This window comes from Plectropomus leopardus, chromosome 2 (assembly GCF_026936395.1).
Source record: "Plectropomus leopardus strain MGB_pleo_1.0 chromosome 2, ASM2693639v1, whole genome shotgun sequence".
Taxonomy (NCBI): Eukaryota; Metazoa; Chordata; class Actinopteri; order Perciformes; family Serranidae; genus Plectropomus; species Plectropomus leopardus.
Window position 1 is genome coordinate 31167207 of NC_142177.1, and position 25357 is coordinate 31192563.

The 25357-nt window shown below is 38.9% G+C and overlaps 2 protein-coding genes and 1 long non-coding RNA gene across 9 annotated transcripts; 2 read left to right on the forward strand and 1 right to left on the reverse strand.

Annotated features, from left to right (window-relative positions):
• Positions 1-2: 2 nt before the first annotated feature.
• ncoa5 (nuclear receptor coactivator 5) lies at positions 3-14931 on the reverse strand. Of its 6 annotated transcripts, none has more exons than XM_088090898.1 (12): positions 14770-14931; positions 12643-12702; positions 10906-11179; positions 10568-10675; positions 9324-9387; positions 6905-7180; positions 6698-6816; positions 5593-5725; positions 5146-5348; positions 4846-5050; positions 3364-3455; positions 3-986 (listed from the first exon to the last, which is right to left on the reverse strand). In XM_088090898.1, the coding sequence occupies exons 3-12, from the start codon at positions 11072-11074 to the stop codon at positions 412-414; spliced, it is 1944 nt and encodes a 647-aa protein (XP_087947024.1). In that variant the 5' UTR covers positions 11075-11179; positions 12643-12702; positions 14770-14931; the 3' UTR covers positions 3-411. The 6 variants fall into 6 exon arrangements, with proteins under 6 accessions (XP_087947024.1, XP_042364300.1, XP_042364292.1 ...); XM_042508366.2 differs by having other exon boundaries at positions 5593-5728; XM_042508358.2 differs by having other exon boundaries at positions 6698-6819; positions 14770-14930.
• LOC121959179 (uncharacterized) lies at positions 1720-14047 on the forward strand. Of its 2 annotated transcripts, none has more exons than XR_015779594.1 (4): positions 1720-1882; positions 1997-2054; positions 2154-2272; positions 13837-14047. It is a non-coding gene; the product is annotated as an uncharacterized LOC121959179 (long non-coding RNA). The 2 variants fall into 2 exon arrangements; XR_015779595.1 differs by having other exon boundaries at positions 13840-14047.
• A 2472-nt stretch (positions 14932-17403) lies between the features above and the next one.
• Positions 17404-23956, forward strand: LOC121959194 (F-actin-capping protein subunit alpha-1). The gene is made up of 10 exons (XM_042508415.2): positions 17404-17539; positions 19742-19805; positions 19907-19958; positions 20065-20128; positions 20248-20454; positions 20539-20618; positions 20772-20850; positions 20932-21003; positions 22045-22107; positions 23035-23956. The coding sequence occupies exons 1-10, from the start codon at positions 17504-17506 to the stop codon at positions 23173-23175; spliced, it is 858 nt and encodes a 285-aa protein (XP_042364349.1). The 5' UTR covers positions 17404-17503; the 3' UTR covers positions 23176-23956.
• The last annotated feature ends 1401 nt before the right edge of the window (positions 23957-25357 follow it).

Sequence of the window (25357 nt, forward strand, 5' to 3'; positions counted from 1 at the left end):
AATCGTGTCTTGGGTTTTTAATCATGTCTTGTTTTGACAATGCAATTGTTACAAATTGAAAAGACACTATGCTATAAAACACAATAGATCATGGTTGGGAAAGAACTAAAGGAGTCCGTCATAAACCAAAATATACTGTACTTTACACATGCAACTTTTCCTCAATGATGATCCAACAATAGAAAATGCAGACCACTCGTTAGTCTGGACAAATTATTTAAGTAAATTTAATCAACTGAGCACAACACTCGGAATAAAAAATAAAATAAAAAGATTAAAAGCTTTTACAAAACATCCAACCGAACAATCTACCTATACACAGCTGGTAAACTCACGGCACAGAGTGTCTACTGATGTCACAGGGCGAGGCGGACCTCACATTGGGAGAAGAAATGAATTCACTACAACCCTTTAGTAATGTCGGGGATACATGGACATTGGCGGCGGGACCTGGGACATGTTGGGTGCGGGCCTGGGGGGCGGCTGTTGAGCTGAAGTAGTGCCCACCAGGTGGTTGAGAGCCGGTCCGCTCTGGATCAGCGTGTCCAGAGCTTTCTGTACGCTCGGGTTATCAAAGTTGATACCTGAAGCGGCACTGGGGGGTCTTTGAGCCACTGCTGCACCTGGCATGCGGCTCTGCTGGGTGCCATAACCCTGTGCTAAGACTGGAGAGGGCCCGGGTATGGGTTGGCGGGTTGGGTTTTGAGAGGTGGGTGGAACAAGAGAGGGGTAGCCCTGCGGCTGGGCGGCGGAGGGAGGGATACCAGTACCTGCTGCCGCCCCGGTGCCGCTGTTGAACAGGCTGAGGATTTTAGCCTGCAGCTCCTGCTGATGGTTGGGGTTAGCGGAGGCGCTCGCTGCAGCTGATAGGCCGAGGTGGCTGGTCTGTGGGGATGTGAGTGTAGCATGGGAGGGAGGAGGAAGTCCTGCAGCTGAAGGAGGAACGTCGTGGTGGACTGCTGCAGGAGCGACGGTGTGGACCGCAGCTGTAGGATGAGAGGTTTAGTTAGAATTTGCTGCTCTGTAAACGACAACATTCAACAAACAAAAGAAAAGAAACAATAATTCTATCATACCAGAGACCGCTGATAAACTGAGACAGCCCACTTTAGATTTATTTCCTCTATCTATGTCACGAGGGTTACGCCACTGCCCCGCCCCTTTAGGAGAGTAGTGGCAGCCCTTCGTCTTTACACTCCAATGGGAAAAGTGAAGAGTAAAGATTATGACCATTCCCTCAGTACCCATTCAACTGTATCCAGAAAAGTACTATATAAGTCCAATGTATTATTATGATGATTATTATTATTATTATTATGATTATTATGATTATTATTATTAGTATTGTTTTAGTAGTAGCAGTAGTCCCAGGCCCCAGCTCTTCTAAACATTCTGAAACTGAAATCAAGCGAATCAGGAGAATATTAAATTTGTACTGTATTTGGTCTTGTATTGTTCAACTCTGAAAGAGGTTGTGGTCGTTGTAAAAGTTATTCCTCCCTAACATGATACCACATGAACAAACTGTACATGTGAGTATGCCTGGAAACTCTCAGTTCATTTTTGATCTCAAGGGCCACAGATCAAAATGCCTTTTATAACCCAGGTAAAAAAATAAGTCACTCAGGAATAGTTTTGGTTGTCCACCTATCCACTCTGTGTGCATGGCATCCATCCTATTGGACACAGAACCTGTCAGTCAAACAGGTAATAGGAAGCAGCGAGCAAACAGGAAGGAGTCTCTCTGACTTTGGTTCTGGCAGCTTTCCTTTGTGTAAACCATCTCCCACCTGTGGGAGCGAGACGCTAATTTTTGTGTTGAACAAGCTTGCAAACCAAATGAACTGGAAACCTGGATTACTCTCATGCATCAGGGGAACTGGTGAGTGGATCACACTTCACTGAAAGACAGACAAGATATGCTAATGCTAACAAGCCACATGGCTTCAGTCTGTGTACGATGTGAACTGTAACCGAGCGTCCAACTACTCAACAGTCGGCGCTGCGACAACTCGTGATGTGCTGCTGCGGTGGAGTGTGACTGCTGAACAACGGTGAGCCCTGTCAGCTTTGACACTTGTGTGAAAAATGGGATGGAAAGAAGTTTAGGAAATGTTTGATGTTGATGTTTTTCTACCTGTTTTCCTGAACAGGTCAGGTTTTATTGCTGCAGCAATAAAGGAAAGAACCAGTGAAGCTCAGTGCAGAGTCATCCACCTGCATGCAGGACTCAAGCCGGGCTCCTCTCGGCCCCCTCGGCCCCCCCGCTGTGGTAGGACTGCATAGTGTGCTGATTTATACTAACAAGCAGGGGTCGACAGATTATCAGCGTGGCCGATTGTTGGGGCCGATATTTGGCATTTTGCTGATTATCGGTATTGGCATTATATTTTAATGATCAAATTAATCAATTAAAAGTGCAACGAAAGTGTCAGCACGGGAGGAACTTTTACTTTGTAAAACCTCAGGGAGATATTTTTTTTATTCATTTTTCATTTAAATTCCACTTGAGCTTATAAATGATGTTGAACGTTTTAGTTTTGATGAAACATTTGCTCAAGACATTTAAACAAATTTTAATGTTAGAGTTTGTTCGAGTCCAAAAATTCTAAGGATTGATAGAAAGATTCTCATTTTTATTGTAAATGCATATCGTTTCCAAATACCGGTTATCTATCTCATTAATTACTAAGTATCGGCCTCAGTAAAATAATTGTCGGTCGACCCCTACTAACAAGCTTTTCGTCATGCTTCACTTTGCCGTGAAATACTTTGAATGGATTTTTTAAAATCACTGATGTTTTTGACGTAGTACTCAATCATCAGATTTAAAGGTGCACTGACGTCACACGAATGTAATTTAATAGACCTACAACCAATCAGAGCAATGAAACGTGGCGTAGCGCTGACAAACGGATAAACTTAAACAGAGATCAGCTGGGATGTTTTCGCCGTTTCTGTCATCAGAATTTGAAACCTGTACTTCAATAAGGAAGTTCAGTTGTAGCCATCTTGGTTGTTTTGAGAAAATGCTTCACTCTTCTTTACTAAGCTCTAAATTTATGCTTGCGGTAATATTCCTGGTCGAGGGTGAGCTTGCAAAAAATGAAATGATGTATTTTTTCCGTGAGAATGAAGGCTGTGTAAGTTGTCAGTCGTCATCGCAAACACTCCCCGTGTGACTGGCCTATGTATTTTCTCTGGTCACGTAGCACAGATTTTAAAGTATTTACATCTTTCTACTGCAGAGACAGCCTAGTTTTATAAGAGGGCCTTTCTTTATATCAGTGAAATACTTCTTACGTAAGAGACTTAAACAAACTTGAACCCATCCTTCAAAATATGACTCTTTTTTCCTCTTACCTGAAAGAGGGTCTGCAGTCGTTCGTAGCATCCGGGCTCTTTTGTCCTTCAGATACGCAATGAGGCTATCCACTTCCTCTGGGGTTACAAATCTACCCCGCAAACACAAAGAAAACAATCATTACTCTGAGTGTGGGGGGTTTAAAACAGTGCGTGTAAACTGTATTTTGCATCAAATGCTACATTCTCCACAGCTCCAGTTTTTAACTGTTTATTCAAGAGGTAACAACACTTTCAGTCTGATGCCGTAATCACACCGAACATGGTAAAAAACATGCGTCATGTTATGTGTATATGGTAGTATATGGAGTATTTTTGGAGCATTTTGCAACTCGCAAAAATTCGCCCTTAACAGCTATGGGGGTGCTTGCGTTAGTTTTGGAGAGGCAGCTAACGGCTAACATGGTTTGCAGTGAAATACGACAGAAAGCTGGATGGAAACAGAGAGGCTCTGAGCCCTGAAGCAGAGGGAACCAAGACACACACTCTAGTATTTATCAGACTGTCACGGCAGCACATTATACGCCCTCTGTTGTTTACTTTCCACAATAAAAGACCAACTTATTACTCAGAGCATTTTGCTATGAAGCAAATCAACAAAAACAGCTTACACAAGACACGGGTGTATTTTCAGAGCTTAACATGTAACTTTATAGCTTTGCTCTCTGATCTCTGAACCCTTCAGGTTATTTGTTCTGACTGCACTAAAGTTGAGTGTAGCTCCGTGTGTCCACAGACAGAGACTTCGTTTGTCCTTCATTTCTGGATCTCAGTAACGTCAGGAGAGTCTCAACTAGATCTTAAAGTGAATTCAGAGATTTGTTTCAAAACACAGAAAATTTGTTGGAAACTAATTGTTGAAAACATGTTACAAAGACACTTTACTATATAGCACTGAATTGTGGAGTTACACGGTTGACTGTTTTTTCACCATTTTCCTGTTTTAAGATTTTTTGGGCGGGCCTAAAACCATAGCTTGATGACGCTAAACTCAGCGTAACCCCGCCCCTGACAATGTAGCAGTATAAAAACAAGTAGCGTCATTAGCACAGTCCCACGATTGGGCGTGGCCTCAGCTCCTCCAGCGGACACGCCCCCAGCGTTTGAGATCACAGAATACTGTGCATTTTTTCATGATTTTGAGACCTTCTTTTACATACTAAATTTGGTCAGGTGTTTAGTGACGCGTCTTTCTGTGATGACACAAACTCAGAGCACTTTTTAATTATGACTTTACGCAGACTTTAACGCTGAGAGGCTATCGCAACACAGCGTCACACTAAGAACTCACTCAAGTAAAAAAATTTCAACTTGCGCAAATTGAAATATTTCATCCCAACACTTCCACCGCGTCCATCGCGCTGCCCCGCATGAATTCGCATCTATTTGCATCTTTGCGTTGACTTTGTAAGTAAACTTGCTGCGTGAAGCGCTCGCATTGCGCTCGGTGTGAACACACCATAAACACATTAAAGCAGATACCTGTTTTCAGCCAGCAGTGTGATGGTGGTGAGCAGAGAAATCGGGTGGCTCTCTCTGTCCGACTCCCTCAGTAACACATCGTCCGCCATCTTGGCAGCCTTTCTCGCGATCTCCTCGCGCTCTTTTTCACGGTTTTCAACTTTGTATGCGTCATAATTGTGGGCAACCAGCATCATGGCGTCCTGCATCGGCATGTTTCGATGCTCTACGGCAATAAAGATACAACAAATATTAGTATGTAAAACAACAATTTGGAGTGACCCCGCCCACAAACAGCTGCATGCAGCTAACTTTCGTTACCTTGCGGTGTTCCAAACAAGATGTTGACAGTGCAGGACCGGTGGACCTGGTGCTGCTGGGTAATGATGATGGCGAAGGGAGTGCGGGCTCGGCCCACATCCTCCAGAGCCTGGGTTAGTGACACTTCTGTGTTGAGGAAGATCAGATCCACCACCATGCCCAAATCACGGACTTTCCGCCCAACTGTCTCAGCATACTCCCTACAGTTGTTTTGAAGCACAAGTACACATGGGTGCGTGCGCACACACACGCACACGCGCGCGCGCGCACGCACGCACGCACACACACACACACACACACACACACACACACACACACACACACACACACACACACACACACACGAGCGATATGAAATGAAAACATTCGATGTACTGGTCGAATATTTACTGACAGGTTTCTGGTCCAGGATCTGTGTTTCCTGTAAATGACAGACAGTGGACATACTTCTGCGCCTTGTTGACAACAATCACAGAGCAGTCGACGGGACGGTCCGTGTCGTAGCGCCGCTGGAGTTCTTCATAGTACTGTCGATACAATTCGTTACGCCGACGCTCTTCTGGTCGAGCACGATCGTCTGCTGCTGTGGAGAGGTTAGAGAGGATTGGAGACTTCGGTGTCAGTGAAATTTTCAACAGTTGAAAAAAAAACAACTTCTTGTTCAACTCATATTTTAAAATGTAGTTATGCAAACATTTTACAGCAGGTGCATTTAGACGGACCCTAATATTCAACTAATAATCAGAATAACAGTCCAATCAGAAAAAAATGTCACGTGCAGGGTTGCTACAGCGTAAATCAAATTTAATGCTTTTAAATTCCACTTTTCCACCAATTTTACAATAACCAAAACTGAAATAAATTCATGATAATAATAAAAAAACATGATCTATGAACCAATGTTTTTTACAGAATTAAGACCAATTTTGCCCTATATTTATTGCAACATAAAATATTACATTTTTGGAGCAGTGAAAAAGTGATATCTGGTTGGAATTGGAAAATACCAAGCATTTATTGCTTATTTTTATCACTGATTTTGTGTGTCTCACTCTGTATGTGGAGTTATTTCACTGCTTTAATACCCATCATGAAGAGTTTAAGAGGGATTTGGTAAATGATATTAAACAAAAAAGAGCTGCAAATTATTTTGAGTTTTTGCAATGCAACATCAGAAAAAAACAATAAAACCCTACTGAATAAATAATATCCATGTAACCGCAACTACTGAAATTAATGGAAACCTTCATTTTCAATTCTAAATTCATATATTTTAAACGTGGTTAAAATGGAAAATAATTAAGGTTTGGTGGTTGAAGGCCCTCTGTTGAGTCTGCTCACATCAGGAAATCTGGGCTCGATAGCAGAATGCAGTAAAAATAATACCAAAGGCTACAGAAGATAAATAAATAATTTCAGTTTTTATATTCAAAATATGAGGATAATCCACTCCACACCACAAAATATTCATTTAAAGTATTTACATGCTCACACCAACTAAGAGAATAATCAGTCAAATCAGGCATGCATGTACATTGTGAAGTTTACGTACCTTCTGGCTCACGGCGTCCATTCCAGGGATCTCTGTAAGCGTCCCTGTAGGGTTCGTCCTTCCTCCGGTAGTACTCTTCCGCCGCGCTGCCACTGCGGTAATATCGGTCATAGTCTTCTCTGCTGCATTGAAACATTCGAGGCTCAGATAAAAATGCAGTTGTTTAATGCTGAACCTCCTATTAATGGGCCGAGTGTCAGTACCCACCTGTATGCAGGTTCCCGGGGGTCCGGGCCTCTGGGCTCTTTGTCTCTGCTCTCTGAGCTTCGGTAACGGTAATCATTGTCACGACTCCTCGACTCTCTACCCGAGTCCCTCCCATCACGGCTGTCCCGAGACTCGCGTCCGTCACGTCCCTCGCGTCCCTCACGGCTTTCCCGAGACTCACGACCATCACGGCTGTCCCGAGACTCACGGCCATAAACAGGTGAGCGTGACCGAGGTCGAGGCTCTTTGCTGTCCCCGTAACTTCCATACGGGGCCCTGAGAGAAAAGAGATCAATTAGTGCAAGGACAGTCAGAGGTCAGGCTGCCTATGAAACAGTACAAAGGGTGAAGGGAACTTCTGTCCACGACCGGCGATGACAGGCCCACAGGTGGTGTAGTAAATTTAATAAAAGCAATCTTTATTGAATCAGTATAAAAAGATGAAATATTTTTTTTCGCACAACTGAAGCAGAGCAACAGAAAGCAGCTATTGTGTTTGCAGAGCGAAAGAGCACAAAGTCAGCGCAGGACTTGATTCAAATAAGCGTCCTTTCAGCAACGATCTTTTAAAAACGTTAACTGTACGCAACAAGATTGATTCGTCGACCATTTGAGGCTCTTTGACCATAAATCCCGCTCTAAAAATACAAGTACTCCGGCTTTTAACCTTTTTTAACAGGGTAGTTTGCTAAAAGCATTTTATTGAAATTTAAAAAAAACAAACTAAAATAGAAAAGTAGAGGTCATGCGCAAAGTATTGATCTCACTGTTAAAAATGTTCAATACATTTCTAGAAGTAAAATATTGAAATTTTCAAAGAAAATCCAACACTCTACAATCAAGCTGTCTTTAAACATTTCCAAGCTAACTGTAGTAGAGGAACACTTGAGACTTTTACTAGTGTTTCTAAAAGCATGTTATGAAGTTATGTTCAGGGCCGATAAAACTTCTCATATTGAGAAACAGTGGATGGTGGTCACTTTTCTGATAAGGTTGGATACACAGGGCCTTCATTTACTAAGGGCCCTGACACACCAGGCCGACAGTTGACGTCTGCAGCCCTAGTTTCTGTAGTGTGTCCCACATCGTTGGCCCTCATCAACCTTTGTCAGCAATACTTCGGCTGATTCAGCATGTAGAAATGGCGTTGGACCTGTCGGGAGAGAGAAATCCCTCGGATTGGCAGTTCGTGCACGAGAAGAGAAGCGGAGGTGAGGAAAGCAAGTAAATAACTAAAGTGAAGATGGAGTGAGATCAGACACACTTGTTACATTAGGTACTTTTTTGTTAGCTATTGAGCTCTTTAGCAGAAGCGGTTTGGAATTGTTAGTGATATTGTTTGCTGGCGCACGGTAAATATCGTTTGTTGTTTCAGCAAAGGGTTGAGTTGTTAATGTGCTAACTGGCTAGCTTGCATTTTGAATCCGTCCCGTCGGTCTTCCGGTTTCCCTTTTTCAATGACAGATACAGCGTTACTGAGAGTTATTTCCTGTCACGCAGGCGCAGAACTTTGTGGCCGAGACACAGGCGGCGTGAGGTGACACAACAGTCGACCTTTGTCGCCACGAGTTCTTTGATGTCAGTTTGGAGTGTCTGGGCCTTAAAAGGTGGCTTTTCCCAAATATTTTGCGGGTCGGGTGGTTCTCCCGGAAGTGTGTCTTTTCCTAAATCCTCATAATTTGTCTTCATGTCTTTCAGTCTTCCAACATGAAATCGCTTCTTGTCCATGATGCTCGACTACAAAGTGAGGCACAGTTCTAAGTTTCAAAGTGAAAAGAAAAAAAAATGGTATCCCATTTTCTGTGAGAATATTGTGACATTTTAAATGTACAATATGCAACTTGGTTATATCCGAATAGGCATCACTTGCCCCGGGATGTGATCCAGTGTGTGTGAATGCCTGACCCCATATCCAAATCTCTCATAAACCTCTCAGTATGTGTTGTTTTGTGGCATATACTGATCGTCTGTTGTAATCTAGTGTGGTGTTGTCCCACACAACAAATAAAGTTCTCTTGGTCAAACCTTATTAGTTTAAGGCCATGTACCTGCTTCAAAGATATGGGGCAGGGTGGGACGAGCACAATGTTTCCTTAAACTGGAAAGTTTCATTTTCTAGCTATAAGATGAAATCTGGGGAAAAAAACCACGCTGAGAACATGAACGTAAAAAGCCATAAGGCAAGAATCTTTGAGACAAAGACACTTTAAATTACAGCATATGGCCATTTTCTTTATTTCAACACACCTAGAAATTTTAATTTAGAGTCAAGTATTAATACAATAAACGCATTTACTGGTACGGCAGCCTCCATTTGAACTTCCCCACTGGTGAAAATGACAGTTATACGCTTTTGTTTTTGTTTAGCGGCACCTCAGATGTGATGGTAGTTCTTCATACCCATTTCACGTTACTTTACCTTCGTGGAGGGCTCTGCTGGGATTGAGGTTTAGCTTGCCGGCGCTCCACTGCCATATTTACATCTGAAAATAAATCAATCCAAACGTTGAACACAACAGTGACATGTAAATCAGCTTATGCTTTCACGCAGAACGGAGTGGCCGCGTCAACACTTCCACGATCCAAATGAAACTCAGCTCCAATATCCAAGCTTGAAAATCCAAACTTGACGAGTCAAATTGCAGAAAAATCAAGTCGAATTGAGTTAAAGATGAACCGGAAATGAAGGGAGTCCTTTTTCTAACCTCTAAAATTGGCTAAACACAAGCAAATCTTAAACTTGTAAATTAGATTTTTAACTTGAAATTTGACCGTCATAAACCGCAACTGCTCAATCTTAGTGAGATTTAAATCCACGCTGAGGAAAATTCAGACAGTGTTGCAAATAAAACAAGAGATTTCAGAGATTCAGGCTTTGCCAGAATTTAATAATGCACTTGTTTATTTGCTTCATATGTCAATAATGTAACATGTCTACAAAAAGAAAGGTTTAAGTAGAAAAAACAGCAAATCTGCTAAATCTTTATTTTGAAGAGTCGGAGTTCAAATCATACAAACTACACTTTGAGAGGTTAGCTGTGGGCAAGCCGAAGGCTAAGTTTTTATAATTGTTATTATATTGTATCCGGTGAATGAAATGCCCAAATCATTTTACTGAAATGGCGTTTAAAAGAACAAAATCATTTTAGGCTTTAAATTATTCTTAAATAATAAATATATGAAATATATCTCTAGCCTTCATTCACAAACTTTTACCACAGAAAACCATTCATAAGTGTTAATCCTTAAGATTTCATATTTGCTTCTTTGTCTTTGATGGCATTTCTAATAGCTGCAACCAGCAAATCTACAGTTTATTCGGTTGTTTGGTCATTCGGTCCACAAAATTTTGGCCATAGTTTTCCCCCCTAGGAGGCTGAAATTGTGTTTGAAGGTGTGCGTTCGTGTTCATGCCAATTGGCTAAAAGCTGATGTGGCAATCGGGATGTGCATCTGCGTACGTGGTCGCAGGTGTTGTTTTGTTAATCACCAAATCCACAAATGCAGATTATCTTCAGGATTAACGATTAAACTGTCATGCCTAATCTTCAAAGGTTTTCACACAAAAACAAAACACTAACTAACTTGGGTTTGTTGCTCGCTGTGCACTATTAAAAACTCCTCTTTAGCCAGACAATCATAGCCACTGCAGTCAAGGCTTACCTATTTTATAACCTTTATATATTCGACCCTTTTGGGCCGCCTTTGCAGCTTCGGCTTCCTCAACACGTTCAAATTGTACAAATCCAAACCCACGAAACATGGACACCCCTGGAAGAGGAACATTTTAAGTAGTACAAATTTAGGATTAGATTGAAGAACATTTTGGATACCTACCCATTTAACTACTAACTATTAAAAAAATGACGAATAGAAACACCATTACGAATTTTACATGCTTGCATTTCATGAATAAACACGACTCATGATGCTAAATGCTACTAGACATTTCAAATTATTGTCATGAACTGAATTTATTGTTTGCATTGTGTTTTACTGACCAAGTATCTTCCCATACGGGCTGAACAACTCTTCCAGATCCTTCTTTTCCATGTCGGAGGTCGGCAAATTCCCAACAAAAATGCGCCTCTCCAAATCTCTCGGATCGCTACTGCTGCAGGAGCGTGAAAACCGCCCTGGTGATGGGCTGCGGCTTCTTCTGCGAGACATGACTCGATCCAGAGGATTCACTGGCTTTTTTCTTCTTGCGTCTCAAATGCTTGAAAAAGTTCGGTTCGCTCGCTAATGACCGTCTTAAAATTGTTGTCCGCAATCCTGAAACATGTCAGGGAGTTAAGAGAAGAGATGAAATTCCTTGGGAAGGATGAAAAGTTTTAGCAGAGCAAAAAGTTGCAGATCAAGATCAAAGTTCAGACAATGGAAATGCTGTTGTAAATTCATTCTCAAATGAGGAAAATATTCAAATTCGACACAAATCGTGCGGGTTAAATCGCAAATTCATCCCAAACCTTGTGTTAAAAAATAACACCTTTTGAATGTGTCCTGATTTTCTCTGGTGCTCACTTGCACAGCAGTATATTATTAGATCTGGTCCTTTATGAGCTTGCCTTGAGTTATGGCACAAAGGACAGCGGTGGGACATCAGTGTATGATCGATGCAGATTATAACAAATGCAAATCCGCCATGCCAAATCGGTGATAAAATGGACTTCCGTCTTGCTTGTCCCTTGTGCAGGGATGTGAAAACCTTGCATACCTAGCCCACAATTTCACTTCACTCATTGTGGTTTGGCGAGGTATTTTGCTTTACGCAGACGTCAGTTCATGTAGTAACGCAGAACTTTTTCCCCAGGGAAGGCGGTATATCCTGTAAAAATGCCACGGGGGTAGAGATGGTGCCATGACATACTGGCTACTATGATACTGCATGAAAAGCACCATGACTCTCTCTACCACCATGTCATTTTGTGCTAAAATGAGCCATGTTCAGACATGCCGTGTGTTGATACCGTTAAAGAATGGCTTTAAGTTTGTGGTGAAAATGCAACACGAAGCTGCAAACATTTCATGCAAAACATAATTGCAATGTTATCCTGCAGTTGTGATAGGAAGTGGCGCAAATGGCACAGATACCCAGAGAGCGTCAATGTGCAGTGTGATGAAACTCTGCCTCGCAACTCTAAAATGGACTCCTGGCAGTAAATTCTCACAGTCCCAGAGTAAGATGTTCAAAATATCCCATGATATGAGTTTAGGGTCGCATCGCTCATCCCAGCTTCGTCTCTCTGTAAAATTGTTAAGCAGCGCATGTTGCAGCGTTTAAATTAATTTCTGGCAAGGAAAGTTTCCACAAATTAGGTCTGCGTGATTTCACTAAACGGCAGTGCAGACAAGTCTCGTTTCCAACAAATCAAAATGCAGCATTTGTTCAAATCATCCTCTTCTCTTGAAATGGTAAAAGCATCTTGAGGAAAATCGCATTGATGAAATGAAACCGCGGGCTTATGATCCGGTTGAAAATGCCAAAATATTAATGTGTGCCCTTGTTCAAAGAAAGCATCATTCTTAAAAGTCCGGAAAATAAGCTGATGTCTTTATGTGGCCAACATGGCACGGGATAACATGATTTTAGCAAGAGAATATCAATATGTTACTTTTCAGTCCCAACACACATATATTACAAAGTGATATTAGAAAGTGAAGGTATTTGTGTTACATTACATTTATGGCTGGAGATCATTCAAATTATGCATTTTAGGGAGCAACCCTTTACCTACCTTAACTTGAACCTGGATGCACTGGAGTCTGTATCCACATAATTTAGAAACCCCAAGCGTCTGGAAAGGAGAAAAACAATCATTAACCAGTTCACAGTTACATAAATAAATCACTTCAAACGCGCCAAGATGTCTGTCGTAGCGTCACACTACACTGATTACAGCCTCCTGATGATAGTGTGATTCAGAGTATTATTAAACCAGAACAGTATTCATATAAAACTAAAAACAATGCTCCAGTTTTCAGCATAATACATTCATGCACGTATCAGTTCAAAATGTATGTACAGCTTTCATTTTATGTTAAGTGCAATGGTTTAAATGTAGCCCAAAAATGCATGCCGATCTAATGATTATCTATCTATTTATCCATTATACAGTGGAAAACAGTGTATGGTTTCAACTTGAAGATAAAATACTTTGTAGATTTGGGATCTTCTGTATGTGCCATGGGCTGACAGATTATTGGCCTGGTCAATTATTGGGGCCAATATTTGGCATTTTATCAATTATCTGTATCTGCATTTTATTTTAATCACAGATAAAATTAACTGAAAAGCGCAAAGAAAGTGTCAGCATCGGAGAAACTTTCACTTTCTAAAACCTTTTTTATTTAAATTTTCACTTGCTGTTTTTGATGTTGGAAGTTTCGGTTTTGAGTAAACATTTGCTAAAAACCTTTGACAGAAAGATCTTCATTTTTATTGTAAATGCATATCAGTTCCAAATATTGGTTATCAGTCTAATTAACTACTAATAATTGGTATCAGCCCTGAAAAACCAATATCAGTTGACCCCTAGTATGTGCAAGACCTTTGACACACTCAGAGCAATGAAGTTGTCCGCTGAACAACACAGAACTGAAAAGAATATTCACATCAACTGTGTTTATCAGTAAGTAACTCTAGTTTCTTTGGCTTGACAGTGTGAATATAAATAACTTCAAGTGATTTTGAAATTGTTTTTAGGAGATTTAAGTTGCTAACTTTATGTTTACTTATTGACCTTGCTTGTTTGTTTGTTTACTTTTCTTGATTGTGTTGCAGCCCCTGTTGTTATCCAGCAGTGTCTGTAGTGAGCTGGTTTGAGTGTGGGATGGGCCAGTAATCAGGGCTATCTGGTGGCACCTGGACCCGGTGCTGCTACAGTATAAATTGATGCTTTGTCTCATTCTGGCTCTCTTTCTCCTCCCAGCAGGCACCCTCCCGTTTGGTGATGTATCAGCTTTGTGTTCATGCTTAAGTTCTTTTTGCTTGTTTTGTGCACTATACAACACTCCCACACCACAATGACCACACATGCATTCACTACATTACTGATCCCACTGACATCCCACCTTTTAGATTTTGCTCATTATTTTTGCACATTGACATATTTGTTAAATAAAATCACCTTGATTTAGCTTTTAACATGGTCTGTCTCCAATATTTGCCATGGCTCAAGAGCCAGGTCATAACAATTATATGACTTTTAAATTTGTCTTTAATCCTTACTGAGGTGAGAGTCCTTATGAGCCCCTAAGGGTTTCATAATTACAGCTGCACAACCTGTCTTTTCAGTTTTTTTCCTTTCAGTTTTGTGCAAATAAAATCTTAAACTTTCATCTGATAAAAGGATGGGATGCAATTTTCGGCAGGTAATTAATAATACATCTGCCGAATAATGCATCAGGACTAACTCTTTTTCCTGGTCATCTATGAATCATGAATTGAATTCACGATCACGTTTGATAAACAGTTCTTTGGCCCATTTTTAACGCTCCTATCGAGGTGCGTGTAGTTCTCGGCGGTCAGGCCGGCGTTATCCAGACACCGGTCGCGCTAAAAACGGCGTGTCGCACGATTGAACACCGGGATGTAAAACCAGATGATACCAAGAAGCGATCTGGGCTGTTTTTCTTCTTGAAAATAAGATTAAAAGCCGTGTATTTGTGCACCGCCATACCTCGGTGTGTTAGCGACAGACGTGTTTACGATCGCTGCGTCTAGGTAACAGTTGGCTACTTAGCTAGCATACCTGCTATCTTCAAACGTAGACTAGCTTCGCAGTTTCACAGCCAGCTACACTGAAGTGTAAAATTTCACTGCGCTTGTTGTATTATAGACAACAGATGAACTATTTACTCACCTTCAACGTGATTATTTATCTGTTTTCAGCCCCTAAAGGCCACAAACGGCTCCCGGTGATAACGTTTGTTTCTCACAAAGCCGCTCCTCTTCTTCTCCGACTTAATTTACGGTAGCTGGCTTCTTCTTCTTCTGTTACTGCTTTTTCTACGGCCCAAGCGACTGTTGAACGTGGGTATCGCCCCCCACTTGTTATCTGTAAAATCTACTGCTTGCATGAGTAATGCTTAACCCTTTGAAAACCGTGGAAGAGGGGAATAAGCAATTTAACAGGAAATTATCTAAAAAATAAGCAACAAATTTAGTAAAAAAAAAAAAACTTCAAGAAAACGGACTAAAAATTAGTAAAATACAGTCAAGTAAAAACAAAACAAACAAGGAAATGAACTGAGAAAGTTAAAATTATATATATATATATATATATATATATATATATATATATATATATATATATATATATATATATATATATATATATATATATATATATATATATATATATATATATATATATATATATATATATATATATATATATATATATATATATATATATATATATATATATATATATATATATATATATATATATATATATATATATATATATATATAATTTGAATAATCATAAATATAGTTTCTGGACATTTCCCTAGAAAATTGCTCAAAAATTAGTAAAATACAGGAGAGTAAAAACATCCAGGTTTCAAGGGGTTTATTTGTCCAAATTTCTTTATTCATGCTTTTTTTTTTTTTTTAAAAAAAAAAAAAAAAAGGGGAAAGCCATGTTGTGGTTTCTTACAACATGGCTATTATTAGTATTAGTCTTTCCAACTGTCAGTATTTATGGATATTCTGTTTGCATAAATGGCACGAGTAACTTCTGCATCGCCACAGGGAGCATTTAAGCCAACGTTGGCCTTGTAAACAATCTGTCCATACAGTGGTGCTCTGTTCCAGTGCAGTAGCGTGCTGCTCAAGTATTTTGTTTCTTGTTTGAAGGTCCTCAGAAAGAAGTCTTAATGATGGCATTGCTGATTCTGTGCTCTTATGTGTCCTTTAACTCCACATGTGGCCAGCAGCTACCTTGTCTTGCATGATCTCACCATCTGATTGATTCTGAAAACTTTCTCAGTGTCACAGTAAGATTTTGTTTATTTTGTCTTTACACTGCAATCACTTTAAGTGTATGTCAAGTTTCAATACATTTTAGAAATATTTGTAAGGATCCTTGGCAGTTTTTCCTACCATCTGATTAATAAATTAATGGCTAGGTTGCCAAATAAACTAATTATTTATTATTAAGAGAAAAAAAAAGTATTTAAAAAAAAACAATTTTTTGCATTAGATGATCTCAGATACACTATGGTATTGAAAAAAGTTTGCTTATCCCAATGAAATAAAACCTGCGGTAGCAGCCTAATACATGTAGTATTTTTGTGTTGTCCAGGGATCTGACCTGATTTAAAGACAAATGAGCTCATTACTTCTATGCAATGAGTGGAGATTTTCTTGTAAACAATAACATTAAAAGTAAGTGTTAATAGCAATTCAGATTTTTTTTTAAAAAAAATGTATATATGCTGTAAAGCCCTATGAGGCTGTCATTTGTAATATTGGGATTTATAGATAAAATTGTGCATTGAAAATGAATTAAAAGTATTATTAGTACAACTTTTTGACTAGTCTGTGAAGCACCTTGGGCTGCATTTGGGTAATGAAATGTGCTAGGCTATAGACTATAGATAAATCTCCCGTACCTGTAATTGATGATTGTGTCAATTTTATTAAAGCTTCATATTGATTACAAAATAGACGCGTCAGCTGCAAAGCAGCATCCAAACACATCAGCCAGCTGTTCTGTGCCTCAAATTTAAGTGTCACATGAGGTCCATGGACATATTATAGAGAAGTCTGATGAGGTCTCCATGTGCATGAATGATGACGCATTCATGTTACTTGAAAGTTATCGTAATTGGAAGTTTCATTGTGTAAAAGGTGTTCACGTCAACACGTTGATAAGCAGTTTTTATAATCATCAATATATCAACTTCAACGTTAATGTGCAACTTTTTTGAATTGTCCAATGATGTGAACACTCGCAAGTTGTAAACATAAAACATTTTAACGTCCTTTTGTCCACAAGATAATTTAAATTAGTGCATATAGATACTTAGAAGGACAAAGCAAAACAAAAAATATGAAAAAATAAAAAGACAAACTAAAAAGTAATGTAAAAATAATTGCATTCACGTTTCATAATGCCAGGGTATTAGCCATATTTGCGTTTGTCCCATCCATCCTAAAAGGACGTGAACTCATCGGGGTTGCCAGGTTGGGTGCCTCAGCCTTAGTTTGTATGTAAAAGGAATTAATTCTGTAAATATGTATAAATTATGAATTTATTTGTGAAAAAAAGTTTTATTATGCAACGCATACAATTTAAAATATCAGACACACACATCTACTGTAAAAAAAACAACAACCAAAAAACAAAAAAACAATATTAAAAGTAATATTTTTCTTCGTCGTCCAGTTTTTCGAAAACGTGTCAAAAATCTGACTTTTTCGCATTTTATTAAATGCATATACTGTATGCTCAGGACAACACGGACATGTCTCTCCCCCACCGCAGGAGACAGTTTTCCTGGTTGGGGTCGTGATTTTACTGGGAGGAGTCACACATACCTGGCAACCTCGAGACCGTCGCTTTGTTAACACTTCATTGAGCCAAGATGGCAGATTTCGAGGAGATCAACGACAAAGAGAAGGTATTACTTTATAAATTCATACTGTCGTTATTCTGTAACCACTAAGATTTGTATTAAAAATAACAATGCCGTATGAAACTTTAACTTTGAAGCATTAGTCGTTAAACGGTCGCGTTAGCTGTCTGCGGAGCTAGCTAAACCAGGCACTGTTGTATTTGACAGCTGAGAGTTGTAGCTCGCATGTTGTCCCCGTGCACAAACATATAATGCAACTTAGCTAAGTTTTGTGAGCGTGTGATTAAAAGTTACACTGAGCTGAACTTGAGGTTTAATATCTTGCACGAGTTTATAATAATGACAAGCTAATGCTAAATGAAAGGAAGTCGAGCTACTTCCTGCATTTACAGTAAGGATAATGACAGTGCATCGGCAGCATAACACCACCCACACCCAGCTCACTATAACTTACTGTAGCTGCTTAGAGGTTGAATATCAGAAGTGAAAGTTAGGACGCATGTTAGTTGAGTCTGCAGGTATTTAGTGTTTTGCTGTTTTTGTAAGTTTTTTTGTACTAAATTCACGGAGCAGATGCCGTCTTCCTGCAGTGTCAGTGGGGCTTGCAGTGACTGGTTTTGGCCCCCTTGCTTCATGCTGCTACATGTTGTAAAATAAGGCTTTGCATTCCTAAAATTGATGGTGTGACAGGAGCCTACACCACCCAGCATTACTGCAGCGAAGCTTTAAAATAAATGCAAACAAGCCAGGGTAATGAAGGGATTTATTAGGTATCTTTTTTTGATATGTGATTTACTCTTGAGATTGAAAGTCTCTTTTCAGGGTTCCTGCAGATCCTTAAAAGGTCTTAAAAGCAATTTAATTCATTAATCTAAGAATTAGGCCTTAATTGGTATTAAATTGACTATATTAATTTTTTTTAAAAGTCTTAAAAATGCTCAGACATGGGAAGTATAGTTTTCTTAGTCGTTTTTTTCTGACATTGCATTGCAACATTTCAAAATATTTGCTAACATCTATTTCTTTGTTAAATAACTAATATTCCCTTTCTTAAACTTGTCATGTTGGGAATGCAAGCGGTGGAATCTCACATGCAGATTGAAAAAACACAAAATTGTCCAGAAAAGAGGCCAGAAATACCAGATATTTTCCACTTCTTTGTCTTTCGTATGTTCCACTCTATAAAGGGTTGTTCTTTACCAGCTTTTTAAAAATTGTCTTTTATCAATTTTAGTTATTAGAAAATTGATCTCAAACTTAACTTCAGGTGGCATTTAAAAACTCCCCCTGACAGACATATAGAAGATGACATACAAAAGTCATGCAACAGTGTTTTGCAATAGGCTAGAGGAACCAATGAGGGCAGCTTTAAGTCCCTCTGCAGTATCTTCATAAGCTCACATTGTTGAACTGCATAGTGGAAAGTCAGAGTCTAAGCCTGGGAAGGCTTTCTGTGCTCTGAATGCAGCAAGTATTTGAGAATGACGTTAAACTAGGTTACTCATTGTTATGCCCCTCTGCCCTTTCAGCTGGACAGCCCATTTGTAGGTCAGTGCCAGCTGCAGCCTGCAGGCTAAATAACCCTGTCTGCCTGACAGACGGCATCGCTGGCACAGCCACACTATAATGCTGCAGTGACAAGTAGGACTGATTAAAGCTGTGAAGGTCATAAATGACAGATGAAAAATGAATGAGAGGTTATTACAACTTCTCCTTTGACAGTAAACTTTGCTTCCCCCTTTTTAATAGCCACCACCTCCCCAACACCCAACACTCCTCTCAGAGTATTACCTTATGAGAGCACAAGTACCTGCCACAACCTCTTCACCCTGTGGCTCTGACACCACATGCTTACACTTGCATACTGTCGGCTAAGAAAAGCCCCCCGGCGACAAAACCCTGCTTGCCATCTAAGGCGTGTCCAAAATAGAGCTAACAAGTCTGCAGCCAAGAAAGTTAGCAGTCTGCTCTCTGCTTCACTCTAGTGGATACTTGCAGGTTTTTCCACCATTATCCCTTGTCTCAGTAATGCTCCAACCATTGCAGTTTTTAAATCCAAACGTAAGTCCTTATTCCAAAAAACCTGTGGCAGATTTAAGTTATTAAGGAAACTGTTGTTTTTCTGCTCCACCACAGTTTCTTTCATCAAAAAAAGAAACTGAACCCATGAGTTTCACACTGCAGTGTTAATGTGATGCTGCTGGCTGTATTTTAAGTTTTATGACAAAACATTTCATTCATTTCTAGGTCCGTATTTCAGCTAATTTTGTGCTGCACGCTCCTCCAGGAGAGTTCAATGAAGTCTTTAATGGTGAGCTGAATTTGGGATTGATATAAGTAGGACTTCCTGCATTTTAACATGCATGAAAACAGTGTGTTTAAGGTTTCTTCTGTGTTAATTCTTCTTTTCAGATGTGCGAATACTGCTCAACAATGATAATCTTCTCAGAGAGGGCGCGGCTCAGTGAGTTTTATTTTATTTTTTTATTTTTATTTTTGTAATGTAGTAAAATAATGATATTTTAGATATAAATGCATCTTGTTGTTGTATTCTTTTTTTTTCTACACAGTGCCTTTGCCCAGTACAACATGGATCAGTTCACCCTTGCCAAAATCGATGGATATGATGATCAGGCAAGCTTTTTCTCAGTGAACCCATAAAGATGTCATCATTATTGTACATTATTCAGACAATGTCTGAGTAAATCGTAATTTTAACAGCCGGTTTCTTCTTCCATCTTTTTTCCCTGTAGGTCCTGATTACGGAGCATGGAGACCTGGGAAATGGCCGCTTCTTTGACCCTCACAACAAGATCTCCTTCAAGTTTGACCACCTGAGAAAGGAAGCCAGCGACCCCCAGCCCCACGAGGGCGAGGCAGCCCTCAGGCCATGGAGAGATGCATGTGATACGGCCCTGAGGGCCTACATCAAGCAGCACTACCCCAGAGGAGTTTGCACCGTAAGATCGCGCTCAGAGTCTGCAGCTGCCACGTACAGCTCTGCTCACAGTAAATCACACTCTCATCCTGTTTATCCGTTTCAGGTTTATGGGAAAACGATCGATGGCCAGCAGACTATTATCGCTTGTATCGAGGGTCATCAATTTGAGCCTAAAAACTTCTGGTAAGTTGATAGGGACAAAGATGTCATTTTAAACTTCCTTATCAAATTCTGTTACACAATTACATTTGTGCAGCATAGAAGCAATGATGTGTTACTGTGTTACGTGTGTTTGGGATCGGTTTTCAAATATTCTCTCTGACATTTTTTCCCCAGGAACGGTCGCTGCCGGTCTGAATGGAAGTTCAGTGTCTCACAATCGACGGCACAAGTGGTCGGAGTCTTGAAAATTCAGGTATGTCGAGTCATTAACGGGTGTCTTTTTAGCTCAGCTGTGAAGTTAGTTTTGTTTATTCTCCTCTGTCTTCATTTTTAGGTGCATTATTATGAGGATGGAAATGTGCAGCTGGTCAGCCATAAAGACATAAAGGAAGCACTGACTGTTTCTGTAAGTACTTTCACTTATTAATAGTTTTTATACTAAAAACAAACAACAAACTTTTGAGTGTTTTATAAGAAAGCTGAAGATTCTTGTTTGACCGCGGTCTGTGTTTGCACCATAAACTGATGCCGGACTTAAACTCTTGAGCAATTTTACTGCCGCAGACAAATTTCAAATGTCAGAGTAAAATCATGAGTTTTACCTCAGTTGGTGCATGTGATCTCAGTCTTTTGGAGTAAGGTGGTCATAAAACTGAGACTGCGCTGTCTTTTTTTCATCTTGTTTTTCTGACAAAAGCGTAATTTGGAGTTATTTAGTTTTGGCCCGTGCAAATAATGAAGCTGAATGATGTGAGCATTGTTAACATGGAGGAAACTCTGTCTCGTGTCTGTTGCACTGTGGAAATGGAGGAGAAACTGGTGGAGCTGTGGAGTGAGCACCGGTCTGTGTTTAATTCGGTGTGTATCTGATCCACCAACCATTTTACTGGGAAATCCTAATTTTTGAAACGGCTCTCATTCCAACTATCTCCTCCCTATAAAATAGCGCAGCTAACCATCGGAGGCTGGTCGCACACTGAGGCTACAAAATCCAAAATGTTAAGTTTGTACACAAATACAGTTTATCTTTATGGATCACATTGAGGCTAAATTGACGAGAATACTGTCCACATGTGGCATCTTTTATCTTGTGTTTCTAGAGTTATGTGTTCTTGCAGACACGTAAGGAACTGTTTATGTTATATTTCTCAAAGAGCTCTCAAAAATCTCAAAAGGAATCTAGTTGTAGTCTTGTAAATAGTGACTGTGCGAAATCTTACAGTGTGTGACCAAAAAACTCACTTTTTATTTTTTTTAGATTTGAAAGGGTGCCAGACTTTATTTTTTTCAGTCTTTTTTTAAAGTCTTGTCGTGTATGGTAGGCATAAGTGGCATTGATAGTAAAGAAGTAAGTAGAGATAATTAAATGAACTTATTGGATTATGTCGTATTTGATTTTTGTTGATATGTGTTTTTTAATTGACCCACAAGTGTATGTTTTTTGCAGAATGAGATCGAGACTGCGAAGGCGCTTGTGAAAATTATTGAGGATGCAGAGAACGAATATCAGGTATGTGCGAGTTAAGAATAACAAGGCTTGCCTCTATATAGGAATGAAACATTTTTGTTACTGTGCCATGCATACTGTACCAAACAGATTTATGTAAGCCAGATCCAGAACTGCTTTTTAGATAATATCAGAAAAAATGTTACAAAACTACATAAAAATCTATTTGTCCACAATAAACCTCACTGATCACTTACCGTATAAGCATAGATAAATCAGAATGAATGGTCATTAAATTATTGCCTTCTTTTCTGCGTCAAATTTAGCAAACTATTCCATAAAAACTGAAAAACTAGTCCAATTTTTGATCATCTACACACCAGGACATCAAGACATTTCATGGAAAATTGAACCCCTTAAATCAAGTACAGTACTTAAGTATGAATTTTAGGTACTTGCACTTCACTTAAGTCTGTTCTTTTCATGCCACTTTATACCTCAACTCCATAATTAAGAGGGTAATATTTCATTTTCTGCCTCACTTCATTTATCTGCAAGCTTTAGTTACTTTACTAAGATTTTTGCGTACAAAACATAAAATGGCTTTATAAAATCTGATTTTTTTTTGTAAATTATACTACCCAACAGTAGCACCTGAAACGATCGACTGATTAATCGGTTAGCCAATGAATGAAGCATTGAATACTTTAATTTTTAATCCTTTAATTAAATGTCACTGATTAGACTTACTCATTTTTACAAAGGAGGAATGCGCCCAAGGTATTGGTACTTTTACTTAATTAGAGGATTTGTATACTGCTTCACTGCTGCGTATGATTAAAATGTAAATTTTTTTCCACGTCTCCGCCAGCTCACACATTCAATTATCCCTTTAAAAAAAATGTACCATTGACTTGCACTGACAGATGATGTCGGGTTCTAATGTTTATAGCTAGAAAGCTAAATGACTGACGCACGTATTATTTTCAGTTGGCCATCAGTGAGAACTATCAGACCATGTCGGACACCACGTTCAAAGCCTTACGCAGGCAGCTCCCAGTCACCCGCAGCAAAATCGACTGGAACAAGATCATCAGCTACAAGATTGGCAAGGAGATGCAGAGCGCTTAGAGGACTGAGGCTGCCCGGGTTACGACAAATGTGGTAGAGGCTGATGCTCGCGCAAAACACGTGTGACGCAATGTTACGTACTGTATGTCCTTCTAAAAGAGACATTTCGTTTTGGGTTTTTACAGAGGATGACAGCTTCCATTATGCACTACGAGGGAACGCCTTCATTTTACAGTGACATTGAGTGGCGTAAGTGTCGCTCATTGCAAGCATATATTATTTTTTCACAGACAATGCCTTCAGCAACACTGTGAGAGCTTGGGTCACTCCCTGCTGCTCGAATTCTCCGTCACGTATTAAACTCACACAGTTCTGATCCCTCAGTGCTTCAAAATGGACCCCCATCCTCTAAAACCCCTCAACTTTCATGTAGCAACTAATGTACACTCTCTATAAAACATAACTGATATTCTTTACGAGCTTCCAATATCTCCTATAGTTTTTTATTAACAGAGGGCAAATACTGTATGCAATTTGATTTATTAACTGAGAGAGACTTGACAGACCTAATTATACGGCTTAAGCCTAAAGATCTGTATGCATCCCTGTGGACGCAGGGTTGTAGCCAAAGTATAAACGTTTTTCTTTTCCCATTCACTGACCTTATTTTGTTTTCCTCTTTTTGTTGTTGAGACGTTTTCGGGTTATAACCCCTCTGCACCCCCCCGACTGATAAAGTATTGGTGTCCTTCTGCTCGCTGTTTGCCTTTAGCTTTTGCTATATTTTTTATACAAACTGTAAATTTATTATTCATGAAATAAAAATATGATCTTGAAGCAATGACGATCATTTGTGTTTTATATCATGTATGGAGTTTGTTTTGGAAAGCCTGATGTTTTCTGCTAAGCTCTGTTAATGTGAGGGAGTTACTGACCTGTGGAGGAGCTTTTCTTTATTTCAATTAAATTTGCTTTTTAGCAAAATACAAAGTGTATTTAATTAAATAAAATGCATTTTCCACTGGAATTACCTAAAATGAGACTGTAATGTTGTGAGATACAGTTTGCAGAATATATGACTAGAATTTAGACTACTAAATTATATTTAATAAATAAATAATATTGTTTAATAGAAAATCTTGAGTCTGAGTTTGGATGGCAGCTTGTCAGAATTTTCTGAGATGGATGAGAGTGTGCTGGAGGAATTCATACCAATGTTGTTGTATTCTTGAAGTTCAATAGAATATATTTTTTGTTATTGTAAATGTACGACAAAATTGGATGCAATCCTATCAAGTCCTGGATGTACAAATATATTTTGCAAAAGTATCATTTTTGGCGGTGGTATCAGTGTTATCAAAATATGTAAGTTCAGCTGTCTGCTGCAAACCAAATGTCACTGGGGTTTGCTTCATAATGATGAAAAAAGTACCTATTGTGAACTTGGAATAATGGAAATTCTATCTCTATGTAAAATTAATGCAATAATTATTTCATATTTATAATTAATAATTATAGTTTATAATTTATTATATTATAAATATTATAATTATAAGTATAAATAAATAATATCAATAACTGGACTAACAGAAAATGTACCAGCACCTATTTTGATAATTAGTCATTCAAGTAATTTTAAGCAAAAATATCATTCATTTGCGTTTCCAGCCTCTAAAATGTAAGACTTTACCAGCTTTCCTTGCTTACATCAGAATCAACTCAACATGTTTCGGTACTGGACCGATAATCAGAAGCAGTCCCCCTTAGCTCTGAAAATTGTGATGGATATTTTTGTATATTTTCTGATGATTATAGAGCTGACAATTGTTTGATTGAAAAATGAATTATGCAGATAACGAAAAATAATCATAGGTTGCAGCTTTAATTTTGGTTATCATTTATAAAAGTTTTCAAAAAATTTCAAATGTGAAAAATAATTGCTTTCAATGTCACAACAAATAAGTGTAAATGAATGTATTAATTGTGGACTTGAATAATAATAATAAATAAAAAATGATAAATAATATGAAATAATAACTTTGCTTATATAGCACCTTTAAAAACAGAGTCTACAAAGTCATCAGTGGTGACACATTAACAGAAAGCCAACCAGAAAACCAGAGGACAAATAATACAAGATACAGGTCGCTTAATGTCAATATAAAATAATACAAAGAAATAGACCAAAATCGACAACAGAAACAATGAACAGAGTAAAATCACAAATAAAAGGAAATAAAAC

Coding starts and splice junctions, on each gene's coding strand:
- LOC121959194 (XM_042508415.2), top strand. CDS start 17,504: ATGGCAGATTTCGAGGAGATCAACGACAAAGAGAAG. Junction 20,455..20,538: donor ACCCCAGAGGAGTTTGCACC/GTAAGATCGCGC, acceptor TATCCGTTTCAG/GTTTATGGGAAAACGATCGA. Junction 22,108..23,034: donor ATGCAGAGAACGAATATCAG/GTATGTGCGAGT, acceptor TATTATTTTCAG/TTGGCCATCAGTGAGAACTA.
- ncoa5 (XM_042508342.2), bottom strand. CDS start 11,074: ATGTCTCGCAGAAGAAGCCGCAGCCCATCACCAGGGCGGTTTTCACGC. Junction 10,676..10,905: donor CCCGTATGGGAAGATACTTG/GTCAGTAAAACA, acceptor TTCCTCTTCCAG/GGGTGTCCATGTTTCGTGGG. Junction 3,456..4,845: donor ACACTGCTGGCTGAAAACAG/GTATCTGCTTTA, acceptor TTTGCGGGGTAG/ATTTGTAACCCCAGAGGAAG.